Raw genomic sequence first — 13,296 nt, forward strand, 5'->3', positions numbered from 1 at the left:
CGGGCCAGCCGAGAGACGTATAACCTCACCGGCAAGGCCTCCGGGAGGCGTCCTAACCAGCTGCCCGAGCCACCTCATCTGGCTCCTCTCGATGCATAGGAGCAGCGGCTCTACTCTGAGCTCCTCCCGGATGACCGAGCTTCTCACCCTATCTTTAAGGGAGAGCCCGGACACCCTGAGGAGGAAACTCATTTCGCCCGCTTGTAGCCGGGATCTCGTTCTTTGGGTCGCGACCCACGGCTCGTGACCATAGGTGAGGGGAGGAACGTAGATCGGTCTTCGAAGTATTCTCCCCACCGGCTCACAACGTTCCGAGTCGAGGTCAGCGGCGCCCCATCCCCACTATACACAGTGTTGACGGTGCACTGCCGGTGGACCAGAATTTCCTCGAAGCCGTCCGGAAGTCTTTCTCCTTGGCCTCACCGAACTCCTCCCATACCCGAGTTTTTGCTTCGGCGACCGCCAAAGCTGCATTCCGCTTGGCCAGCCGGTACCCATCGGCTGCCTCAGGAGTCCCGCAGTCCAAAAAGGCCGATAGGACTCCTTCTTCAGTTTGACGGCATCCCTCAACGTTGGTGTCCACCAACGGGTTCGGGGATTGCCGCCACGACAGGCACGACCACCTTACGGCCACAGCTCCGTACCCACTTGAGTTGTTTTTTATATTATTAATGAGTGTGCATGTGTAAATACCAAATACATACCATCTATCCAGCTAGCCTTCCTCTCCATTTTCTTGTCCTTGATTGCAGCGAGTTTGGTCTCCACTGGGGGGCAGTGTCGGTAGTGTCGCGCCGTATTACGCGTGAAGAAGCGCCGAAGCAGAAGGGGACGACGGCGCCACATGAGTAAACCAAAAACGTCTCTCTGTCATCATCATCTGAACGTGTCCAGCAGCTTCCAGATGTGAGAGCTCGCAGCTTCTCCACTCGTCAACTTTTGTCTTGTGGGGCGTCGCGACGACGGAAGATTTTTGCGGTGCGTTTGCAATGGCGGCTAACACGTTAGCATCGTCATCGACAGTGATGGCTCGCTGCTAACCTTCAGCTTTTGCGCATTGTCCCTCGTCCAGGTCGTGTTAAGGCTCTCAAGTTGAATGGAGGCTCACTTGTTAAACAACTTTGCCTCCATTTAACACTGGCGACTTGTTCCGAGTAGACAGCCTTTCAGAGGGACAATAATCATCGGGAATGCAAAAGAATTCTTATTATATGACGGTCTGAAACGCTTATCGCAGTGCTTCTTAACCTTGTTGGAGGATCCCAACCCCGCAAATTTCTCGGAAACCTAGCTAATTAACAAAATGAAATATGCTTTATTTTGACTTCAAAACAGGCATGTGTATATACTTTGTCTATGTCGATTCTCAGTCATCCAGGTCCTGGTAATCTGTGAATATATATTTGTGCACACAATCGCTGTGTTCAAAAAACTACACCAACAAAACAGAATTTAATTCAATGAAAACTGACTGTAAATGAATGATTTTGCTGTTGCCTTTCACCTTTGTCAAGTGCCACCTTTCTGTTCCTTTAGTTTGGGTTATTTCTATAATGCTTGAAAAGAGTATATTTTTGCCCCCCCCACCCCCCAAATATTTAGCACTAATAGCACATGCTTTGAAATTGACATAAATGCAAACCATGAACATTGGTTGAGAAATGAACAAGTTCTGATTTATTTTCAATATACATGCATTGCCTTCGAGCACCACGGCGCTCGACTGGTTAGCACATCTGCCTCACAGTTTTGAGGATCGGGGTTCAAATCCCGGCCCCGCCTGTGTGGAGTTTGCATGTTCTCCCCGTGCCTGCGCGGCTTTCCTCCCACATCCCAAAAACATGCGTGGTAGGTTAATTGAAAACTCTAAATTGCCCGTAGGTGTGAATGTGAGTGCGAACGGTTGTTTGTTTATATTTGCCCTTTGATTGGCTGGCGACCAGTACCCCGCCTCTCGCCTGAAGATAGCTAGGATAGGGTCCAGCACGCCCGCACCCCGTGTGAGGAGAAGCGGAACGGAAGATGAATGAATGCATTGCTGACGACGTTCCTCGCAGCGTCAACATTTTCTGCTCAACGCTGAAAACAGTCCACACACCGGTCCGCACGCCGTCCAATAAGCTTCCAATGACAAAAAGGCGGAAAGTTGCAAATTAGCAGGGCGCTTGTAGCAGGCTGCCAACTCCAAGGTGCCATCTTTAACCCCTTTCTTCCAATCCCTCAATTCTGCTTCTGCCCTTTTCTTTCGCCATCCTTTTTTTTTGTTTTTGCCACTTGCAGCACCATGAGCGAGTTTCGGATCCATCACGACGTCAACGAGCTGCTGAGCGTGTTGGACGTGCGAGGCGGCGACGGCGCAGAAGGTTATATCGACGTTCTGCAGAAGCACCGCACGCCCTACGTCACCACCACCGTCTCCGCCCACAGCTCCAAGGTAACGACCGGCGCTTCATTCAACAAACATAATAAGCAAGAGGCGCGCGAGCTACTTTCAAGTCTTTGAAACCCCAAAAGGTGAAGCTCGCCGAGTTCTCCAAGACGCCAGAAGACTTCCTGAGGAAGTACGAGGAGCTGAAATCGAAAAATGTCCGCCACCTGGACCCGCTTGTCTACCTGCTGTCCCGCCTGTGCGAGGACCCGCAAGTAAGACTCGACCAGAAGATCTAATGACGCGCGTGTAGCAGTGACGGGCTGTGCATTCGTTACCCTAATACCGCCACAATCGTGTTGCAGTTACACAAATCATCAATACTATGCGAAAACGCAACTGCGCCACGTACATCGTTGGGAGAAATTCTCAATCAAGCTAATAACGTGACAAAGACAACATTTTCAATCAAATGAATCCTACTGAGCAAAGATGTTGATTATTAATTCGAGTACATATTTTGACTGATCATTGAAGACCCCCACATATATATATATTTTTTTATTTGATCTTTTTTGGGGGGCACCAACCCCCAACATGCTTAGTGCTTTTTTTTTTTTTAGTGCTTTTCTTTAAAGCAATTATAATAATAATAAATAATAATTATATAATAGAATTATCATAATCTCGCTATATTCAAGCGCTGTGATTGCTTATAATGTTACAGTAGTTTACTGATGGCTGAAAGGCAAAACCAATGTGAAAAATTACTTTCTTTCTTTTTTCAAGCTGAACTCCGCCAATCACAAAATCCTGCAGATAGGTTTTGGATTTGGACCCTCTGCATATTTTTTTTTTTTTTTGACGAACACTTAGGTTTACTACGTTACTGTACTTGAAGAGCAACTTATTTTTTGAGGTGTAAAAAGTTGAAGCACTGAAATGTCGGGAATAAGTGAACGTTTACAATCACAGAATTGAGTTTGTAAATGTAGGTCAGCGCTCGTGACAGCGTTTTGGCCTCGCCGTCCCTGACCGCTCACCGGCGTGTGCAGACTCTGCAGCGTCTGCAGCAGAACGCCAATGATCGTTCGGAGGCCGGCGCGACGACGGCGTCCGCGGCGGCGCTGGGCTTTGTGGGCGCGGCGCAGAGCGGCTCCAAGATGTCCATGCGGGAGCTGGACGAGCTGCGCAAGAAGATCGGGAACGCAGCGGCGGCGGCCAACGCTCCTCTGGTGAACGAGCGCCGCTCACGCCGCTCCCTCCGAGCGCTCGTCCGTTCCGTGACGTGTTGCGCTCTGATCGGTCCGCAGTCGGCCGAGGTGACGCGGAAGATGCTGCGGGACAAGCACAACAAAAAGAACCCGGCTCAGCTCAATCCCGTCTTTCCGGGCTGGGTGTACGAGCGGCCCGCCCTCCTGGGGGACTTCGTCGTCGGCCCCACGCCGGCTGCCGATCCCGCCGTGGCCGTGGCCGTGGCCGTGGGTGAGTGCGTGCGTGCGTGCGTCCGTGTTTACCGCATTCACTTCCTGAGCCCTCGACGCTCTGACCTTTGCACTTTTCCATCCAGCGCTGCCTCCATTCACAAGTGCCCCAACTTCCCAGTTTCTCAAGTTGTCGTACAACGCCGCTTGAGGGAAGTGAAAAAAGAAAAAGCAAGACAGTCGCCGATGTACTTTGTCATTAATTGCGTGGTACAAAAAGCCCCAAAAAACCGAGAACGGGTACTTGAGAACAGGGCTCAACCGTTGTCACCCTAGGCTGACCCGCATTTTCCAATTGTGGCCAAGTCGCGACACACTTTCATACAAGTTAACTGCCATTGACGGCTTTAGAAGTCAAATATCCATGTTTACTGGGAAGGCTGGCGGTGAATTAAGAATAACGAACATCAATGGCTTAAAAATCACCTTTGAAAACCCAAATATCATTTTGATACATAACACATGCTTAGATGTTCGCTGTTCTTTTCACAGCACGTTTTAAGAAGCTGAGGATGAACATGGCAACTTCATGTACAAAAAAGGAATCACGTACAATTAGTTGTCACAATTGCACAAAATACGGCCACAAAGTTTCATGTGTCTTGGGGCTGATCGCTTCTTTTCATCAAAGTCAAAATGATGTTATTTTCCAAAAAAAGGTCAAGTCTGACCCGGGATACCCTTTGATACTTCACCGGACAAGAGGTCCTCCATTTTTTGCTTGCATACGGAATTTGTATGCAAGTCGGCCGTGCGCGCTGTTGTCACCAATCTACACTAACATAGTCGTAAAGTCTTAATGACAGGAGCTATTTATATGAAAACATTTGATAAATATAAAAGAATCCAGTGGGGAAAAAAACAGTAAGTACGGCATTAACAGAGGGTGCCGCCCGCGTTGTGCCTCCTGACCTCGTATTCATACGCCACTGCGCAAACTAGTTCATTGCACGCCATTCCCAACCTCAAAACATTCTATGCCGCTAGCGTCTAGGACCCACTGTCAGTTTTTACTAGCTGTCCGGTAGGATTTTGGCTTTCGACCCAGCAGTTGAGAATCACTGCTTTAGAATAATAGAACTCAAGTAGAAGACAAAAGTAGTCCCACAAATAATGACTTCAGTAGGAGTACGTACTCTGTGGAAAAAAACTACTCCAATACTGACAAACTAGTCAGTAACTTTTGATAATTTAAAAAAAAAAAAAAAAAAAAAACAGAGCACAAGCGTCAGCTAGACCAAAGTATAAAATGAACGGCCAAAGTATCACACAAAACTACAACAATATTTCATTCAATCTTTGCAAAAAAAAAATACGTTGACATTGGGCCCAATTTAGATGGTTTCACTTAAGGGTGTACTCACTTTTGTTGCCAGTGGTTTAGACATTAATGGCTGTGTGTTGTTATTCTGAGGGGACAGTAAATGTACATTTTTATACCAGCTGCATACCGATTACTTGACATTTTAGTAAAGTGTCATCTCATTCGTGTCGTCTCATGAATGGAGAATCAAACATTTCCCGAAATATGTTTCGAACATTTACTTACTTAAGGCGGCGTGCGGTTGCAGGCACGCTGGCGTTGGCGGCACAGGAGCAGCTGGTTCTGGAGGATCTGCTCTTCGTCCTGGTGGGCGTGGACGGGCGCGACGTGGCGGCTCAGCCGGTCCTGGGCCGCCAGAACCGCTCCTTCATCGTGGAAGCCACGCTGGACACGTCCGTTAAGGAGCTGGTGCAGCGGATCCTTCCTGTGGCGTCCTACTACTCCACCGTCACGCGGTCAGTCAAGTCACTGTGAAATTGATACTGCTAATCACTAACATTATTATTATTGCTAATACAGTGAACCTCTGCTATTGGCAGGGGAAAGGGACCCAATCCTGGCGCGAATCGCAAAAATCCACAAATAATCGACATTGTGTACAGATAGCAACGAGGAAAACGGAGAGTATCATAAAGCAGCAATGCTGTGCAACTAGCATGTACCCCATCGTGAACCAACATGTTACAGAAACCGCTGTACTATGTCCTGAAATTATTCAACACAAACAAAACCACATGCACGAGGCTCAACAAAAGTATTAGCTAGCATACGTGACATCGCACATGGGCAAACAAATACACTAAGAACTCTCCTTTTACACAATTCTAAACCAAATGGATTCAAATCAACTGACTTGGCGGCTTTTTTGGCCACAGCTTCGTGGAGGAGAAGTCGTCGTTCGAGTACGGGCAGGTGAACCACGCCCTGACGGCGGCCATGCGGACTCTACTCAAGGAGTACCTGATCCTGGTCACTCAGCTGGAGCACGTGCACCGGCGGGGCCTGCTGTCCCTCCAGAAGCTCTGGTTCTACCTGCAGCCCACCATGAGGACCATGGACATCCTGGCCGCTATCGGTACCGCCGCTCTCTCGCTCGTCTCAGTCTTTTTCTTCCGAAACCTTCGCTCGCACCCGACTCCCTAATCACGAGATCGTACACTGGCGGGCTGAAATGATTAATCGAATACTCCCCAGTCACTGTATCGGGATTTTCATATAGTGGACCTAGCTAGTTGTAGTGGAACTATCTAGGTCCACTATATTAAAAAAAGGGAACGAGTGAATGACTCTGAATGGAGTAGCTCTTTTTGGAATTATTCACACCTTCCCTACTCCATAATCACTACGAAGAGATTTTTATATGGTGGACTATCTAGTTGTTAGGGTTGAACCGATTAACCGAATACTCCCTAATCACTATGCCGGGATTTTTAGACCGTGGACTATATAGTCGTTAGTAGGCTTTACACCAGCAGGATTTTTGGGGCGAGTTTAAAAAAACGATCACCGATCCGATTAAAGGATGGAGCAATGTGTCCATTTAAATGACTTGTTCATGTACTTAATTTCTCCCCAAAATATATTTACAATAAATATCTTTGTTCATCTCTTTATGCCAGTGAGGCACAGTGACAGACAGAACAAATAAATGCTCTTCTATTCGATGGCAGGAAGTGCATACAGTAATTAATGTATCCGTTTTTTGTTTGTTGGTGTGTCGCGAGATCTTTCCCAAATAAAATATGTTCGTCGCCTCCATAAAGGTTGGAAATCACTGCTCTAGTCAGCTCATGAATTCTAATCAGTCAGGTCAAGCCAACCATTACAACATGACAGAAATAATGGGTGCTAACTTACTGTAATTAAATTACTTTATTGTAGTTACATTACTTCAAGCACACCGGAACTTTAGAGCGGTTCAAAGTCTAGTTGTTAGCCGACTACCCCCTAATCACTCTATCTGGATTTTTAGACCGTGGACTATCTAGTTGTGAGGGCTGAACCGGTTAACCGAATAGTCCCTAATCACTTCCTAGCGATTTTAATTTTGTGGACTATCGGAGGACGCTTGGGCTTTTGCCACCCGGACGACCGTGAAACATCACGGCGCAAAGGTGTACTTTCTGACTTCCTCTTCCGACAGCGTCGTCTGTGGACAAAGGAGAGTGTATGGGCGGAGCCACGCTCAGCCTGCTTCACGACCGCACCTTCAACTTCACGGGCGACGCCCAGGCGCAGGAAGTGTGCCTGTACCTCACAAAGGCTGCAAGCGTGCCCTACTTTGAGACCCTGGAGAAGTGGATCTACAGGGGCATCATCCGAGACCCGTACAGGTAAGCGAGGGCCGAGGAGCCCGCCCGCAACGTTAACATCGACGCGTGACTAAGACATTGGCAGTGTTAATCAATAAGCCAAGAAGGATTCTGTTGAGAGGAGGCAAGTTTTATGAGGCGAGCTGGTGAACTGACCAAACGTGGACCGAGTCCACTTGGGTGAGCAGCGGAACTGGTCTGTCACTTACATGGCTACCTACATCAGCGATTGTGTGCTACGTGGGCTGCCTCTTGTGGGACACCAATAAATCACTGCCCAAGTACACTTCCGTTGCATTTCACTTTCAAGTTCAATACAGCTGCATTTAATTTTTAAGAGAGGTTTGTTTTTCAACTATTTAGGTACAATTTTTGACCTTTTATGTCCGATACATTTTAACTGAATCATAACTTGTAAAACCTGGGTCTGGTTTGTGATCAATATTTAGGTCTACGACAACGGTGTGTTTTAATGTTGCTCACGATAGCGGTTGTTTTTTGAGGTGCTACCTGGTGTCTAAAGTTTGAGAGGCACTGAACTAGATCAACGGGACGAGGGAGAGGAAGTTAGGAGACAGCCAATCAGCATCCAGACAGCAGGAAGACTCTTTGAGTGAAATGCAAACGGAGAAGAGGAGGTTGGAGTCATGAGGGAATTCCTATATCTCGGTAGGACGTACGTGAGTGCGTTCAAAATCAAATCACGACGGTGAGAGCTGGTGTATGAAAAGGTGATGAAATCAGGCCGACCGCCGTGTCAGCAGATGGCGCCGCAGGACGCTTTTGCAATAACAACTTAGATTTTCCTCACGTGACCCACGAAAGCTTTGCTTAATTCGCCTTTGGGGTCAAATCAAAAACTTGCTGTAAATTGCAGCTCCTTGATGTCGACTGGCAAGTTGTGCAAAAAGCAACAGTTGGACATCCAAAGGTTTATCCAAGGTCAAATGAGGTTGACCTGTAAAGGTCAGAGTGCCTTTTCAGGTCATCTTGCAATATCGTGTGTGCGCAGTGAGTTCATGGTGGAGGAGCACGAGCTGCAGAAGGAGAACATCCAGGAGGACTACAACGACAAGTACTGGGACCAGAGGTACACCATCGTTCAGCACCGCATCCCGTCCTTCCTGCAGAAGATGGCCGACAAGATCCTCAGCACAGGTGGGATGACGCTCTTCACCCGTGCCCGACCCATTTATCATTTTAGCCCTTTTCAAAATAATTTCAATCCTCCAGTTTTGCTGATGAAACATATATTCTGAAATGCTCATGAAACAGTAAATGCTGTCAAGTGTCCCACAGAATGTTGTCCTTATGATGTTTGTCCACTAGCGGGAGCTCTGACTCATTTCAATTCAGTAAACATCTTGTCTCGGTTGTGGGTTGACCGCCAACGCGCAAACGAACACCGCCGACGTTTACGACAACGGAGGACCAGCGTGTTATGTTTGTGCTACAGAAGCTCGTGAGCAAGATTTTGCTTTGACAGCAAAATCTTCTGCTCTTCACTTTCCGCAACAAGTGGAGATGGAGAACAGTATATAACCCACACACCAAAAACTAAATTGCTCGCAGGTGTGAATGTGAGTGTTTCTATGTGCCCTGGGATTGGCTGCCGACCAGTTCAGGGTGTACCCGCCTCTTGCCCAGAGGCAGCTGGGATGGGCTCCAGCTAGCCAGCGACCCGCATTAGGATAAGCGGTATGGAAAATGGATGGCATGAACAGTAAAGACAGCTTGAGTGACGTATGTAAAAGAAACAGAGGAATTCTATTTTTTTTTTGTCCTGTTCGGCTGCTAGGTCAAGCAGAATGGAAGATCTGTAATTCTTTTATGCCGCAACAGTTTGACTGTGTCACAGTGGAGCTTCGAAGCTGCCGCTGTGGTTTCTTAGTATTATAATTGAAGTTTATTGAGAATCAGTCGAACAGAACAAAGTTTCGAGAGGGGAGAGAGAAACAAAGTCTAAAGACAAAGCACTAATTGGAAACCGGATGAGAAAAGTAAGTCATTACATTATCTACAACAATAAAACATTGCATGGGGCTGCAGCGCTACACCCTGCGAGGGAAGGACAGGACAAGCATGCGGGACAAGGGTCGTGAACCCGGCTGTACAACTGAAGCGGGGTGGGATATAAGTCTAAAGGACGAGAGTACGAGTGAGGGGATACACAAGCAATTCGCATATTCCTGAGTTATTTGTCGCAATAAGTGAGAGGCCCCACGCCCGGCGAAAGAGTCCCAGGGGTGTGTGCCTGCGGACACATGCGAGGGAATTGACACCGTTTCGCATGCACAAAGACTGACACAAGCGTCCTGTAATTGCTGTGGCCGCACCCGGCGGCCGAGGACCCCACCCAATCAATCCACGGGCGGTGTCGGGCCCAAGGGTCCGTCCGAGAGCAGCCCGGCGGACGGGACACGTGCCACACCGAGGGACCCGGGGCGCCCCGCCAATTGCCCGCCGCAGGGACCCAATGCCGGCCCCCCTTAACTTGCAGGCCAACGCCCCCACCCACGAGCCACCGTCCCCCAGAGATGGGTGCATGTGGTGCATTAAAATGCGGGGATGAGTGTGTGTGAGGCATTTAAAATCCAGGGGGGCAGGCAGGGCGCACGGACCGGGAAACGGCACAGACTTGCTGAAACCCGGTCCGACCCCATACGGGTCCCCCCCAGGAACCCTTTGATATGTTTATGTGCCCAGATGGGATTAGGGAGAAAAATATATACAGTTGATGCTAAGATGCATTTGGGAGTTTTCACGGGAAAAGCAAATGAAGCACGAGGAGAAAAATCCTTGGCATCATCAAAATGGTGCAAATCATGAAACTTCATTCGGGACACCTAACGGTAAAGACATTCTGCCATTAGAAGTGGGAAAAAGATTACTTTCAATGTTATGACCCTTTGATGATAATTCAAATCCTCATCCAGCCATTTTCTGCACCGCTTTATCCTCACGCGGGTCGCGGGCGTGCCGGAGCCTATCCCAGCTATCTTCGGGCGAGAGGCGGGGTTCACCCTGAACGGGTTGCCAGCCAATCGCAGGGCACAGAGAAACAACCATTCGCGCACACATTCACACCTACGGGCAATTTAGAGTCTCCAATTCATGCATGTTTTTGGGATGCGGGAGGAAACCGGAGTGGCCGGAGAAAAGCCACGCAGGCACGGGGAGAACATGCAAACTCCACGCAGGCGATGCCAGATTTGAACCCAGGACCTCAAAACGGTGAGGCAGATGCGCTAACCGGTCGGCCACCGTGTCAGTCAAAATAAAAACAATTTCAAAAGGAAATGCCTGTTATTGATCAAATGATATGACAAAGATCCTAATAGACATCTTTTTCCTGACAAATATCGGAATCGACACTTCTCAAAAAATCCCTATCGGTCTGGTTTGGTTCTCTTTCTTCACGTAAGCTTTGCTTGCTCTTCGCGCCCCGTCGTCACGCTCTCTTCTGCCGTGTCACGTGACAGGCAAGTACCTGAACGTGGTGCGCGAGTGCGGCCGTGACGTGACGTGTCCCGACGCCAAGGAAGTCCTGTACACGCTGAAGGAGCGAGCCTATGTGGAGCAGATCGAGAAGGCCTTCAACTACGCCAGCAAGGTGCTGCTGCACTTTCTGCTTGAGGAGAAGGAGCTGGTGGCGCGCCTCAGGTACACGCACGCACGCACGCACGCAGGTCTCTTATGCGGTTGTGCGCGCGTCGTCCAGCGCAGGCTCGGCAAACTTGATTTACCACCGTGGGGGAATTAGGGGGGTGGGAGACTCGGCAAACTCGAGTCACCAATTGTATGACTTGGGATTTAAAACCGAAGAAGGACTTAACTCTAGAGGTGCAACAATTTATCGATTCATCAAAATATTCGATGAACAAATTGACAACAATTTCGATTTCTAGTTTTTCTATAATGCAGTGTTTAGTAGATTTTCTGTGAATGGGGAACGATTTAATTTGCTGTTCGCTGGGGAAAGGGCCCAGGTAGACCACAAATAGCAAACATCTGTGAATAATTGACCCGCATTACAATTGCATTGAAACAATTGAGGTGGGGATGGGGGTTCGCCGGGTGCCGGGTTCCACGGGACAAGTGAATGTCATTGCGAGCAACTGAAAGTGGAAAGTGACTCGGTCCGCCTGCCGTGCACTTTCAGGTCCATGAAGCACTACTTCCTGATGGACAAAGGCGACTTCTTCGTGCACTTCATGGACCTGACTGACGAGGAGCTGCGGAAGCCGGTGGACGACATCGTCCCCCCGCGGCTGGAGGCGCTTCTGGAGCTGGCGCTGCGCATGAGCACGGCCAACACCGACCCCTTCAAGGACGACCTCAAGGTGGGCGACCGCGCGGCACAGGCGTGACGGGAAGTCGACGCTTACGGCGCGCCGCCGTGCTTGTGTCCAGATCGACCTGATGCCGCACGACGTCATCACGCAGCTGCTCAGGGTGATGGCCATAGAGACCAAGCAGGAGAAGAAGAGCGCCGTCAACAACGCCGCGCCGGCCGACGCCGCGCTCAGTGGCCTGGAGGCCTTCTCCTTCGACTATGTCGTCAAATGGCCGCTCTCGCTCATCATCAACAGGTCGACAACTTCGCCGCAATGACTGGGCGCCAACCAGCTGACCGGGGCGTGTTTTTGCGATGCCGCAGGAAGGCGTTGACCATGTACCAGATGTTGTTCCGTCACATGTTCTACTGCAAACACGTTGAGCGTCTGCTGTGCAACGTGTGGATCACAAACAAGCACGCCAAACACCACTGGTCGCACTCGGCCAAATGGTGAGTCGCGCCTTTCCCCTCCACACCGTCACGTGACCTAACCACCCTATCGCCTGAATTGACCTGTCACCACGACTGCTCCGTCACCATCTGGTCACCCGACCTGACCCCTCCCCTCTGTCCCGTCACCTGTCATCTGACCGCTCTGTCTCATCCCATCACAGGTTTGCGGCGGCGTTTGCGCTGCGTCAGCGCATGTTGAACTTCATCCAGAACATCCAGTACTACATGATGTTTGAGGTCATAGAGCCCACCTGGCACCTGATGGAGAACAACCTCAAAACGGTGAGCGGCAGAGCTGGGACGAGTCACGTATGTGAAAGTTACTGCAACCTTTTGGCGTCAACTGTTATAAAAATCCACACACAGTGATTCCGGAGCAGGGGACAAGTGAATGATTCCGAACGCATCGACTGTGTTCGGAATCATTCGCTCATTCCCTGCTCCCAAATCACTACAAAGGGATGTTTCGGAACTATCTACACAAGTGCATCCACCCATCCATTTTCTTTACCGCTTTACCTCACTAGGGTTGCGGGCTGCTCTAGCCTATCCCAGCCGTCTTCGGGCGGGAGGCGGGGTACACCCTGAACCGGTCGCCAGCCAATCGCAGGGCACGGAGAAACAACCAACCATTTTCACTCGCACTCACACCTACGGGCAATTTAGAGTCTTCAATCAACCTACCATGCATGTTTTTGGGAAAGCCACGCAGGCACGGGGAGAACATGCAAACTGCACAGAGGCGGGGCCGGGATTTGAACCCCGATCCCCAGACCTGTGAGGCAGATGTGCTAACCGGTCGTCCATGTTGCCGGCTACATAAGCTCACATTATAAAAACAAAAACAAATTGTCAGTTTAGGCGTCCAACATCGACGACGTCCTGTTCCACCACACCAGCTTCCTGGAAAACTGCCTGAAGGACTGCATGCTGACCAATCCCGAGCTGCTGCGCATCTTCTCCAAACTCATGTCCGTCTGCGTCATGTTCGCCGGACGCATGCAGGTGAGGCGCGC

General features: G+C 49.5%; 1 protein-coding gene across 6 annotated transcripts in view; it reads left to right on the forward strand.

The window, feature by feature from the left end:
• The window catches only part of tubgcp2 (tubulin gamma complex component 2), a 15,573-nt gene that overhangs the window by 1,548 nt on the left and 729 nt on the right, over nt 1-13,296 (forward strand). For 2 of the 6 annotated variants that reach the window (XM_061705742.1, XM_061705739.1), the window contains exons 2-16: nt 753-906; nt 2,281-2,434; nt 2,515-2,643; nt 3,424-3,603; nt 3,682-3,853; nt 5,424-5,631; nt 6,052-6,251; nt 7,320-7,509; nt 8,501-8,646; nt 10,971-11,151; nt 11,651-11,831; nt 11,902-12,080; nt 12,149-12,277; nt 12,442-12,562; nt 13,142-13,285. In XM_061705742.1, coding sequence (XP_061561726.1) covers nt 845-906; nt 2,281-2,434; nt 2,515-2,643; nt 3,424-3,603; nt 3,682-3,853; nt 5,424-5,631; nt 6,052-6,251; nt 7,320-7,509; nt 8,501-8,646; nt 10,971-11,151; nt 11,651-11,831; nt 11,902-12,080; nt 12,149-12,277; nt 12,442-12,562; nt 13,142-13,285 — 2,376 coding nt within the window. In that variant the 5' untranslated portion in view covers nt 753-844. Of the gene's footprint in view, nt 1-752; nt 979-2,280; nt 2,435-2,514; nt 2,644-3,423; nt 3,604-3,681; nt 3,854-5,423; nt 5,632-6,051; nt 6,252-7,319; nt 7,510-8,500; nt 8,647-10,970; nt 11,152-11,650; nt 11,832-11,901; nt 12,081-12,148; nt 12,278-12,441; nt 12,563-12,807; nt 13,050-13,136; nt 13,286-13,296 lie in introns of those variants that run through there. The other 4 variants (XM_061705743.1, XM_061705744.1, XM_061705740.1 and 1 more) reach the window with 4 other exon arrangements.

Source organism: Phycodurus eques, chromosome 19 (genome assembly GCF_024500275.1).
Source record: "Phycodurus eques isolate BA_2022a chromosome 19, UOR_Pequ_1.1, whole genome shotgun sequence".
NCBI lineage: Eukaryota > Metazoa > Chordata > Actinopteri > Syngnathiformes > Syngnathidae > Phycodurus > Phycodurus eques.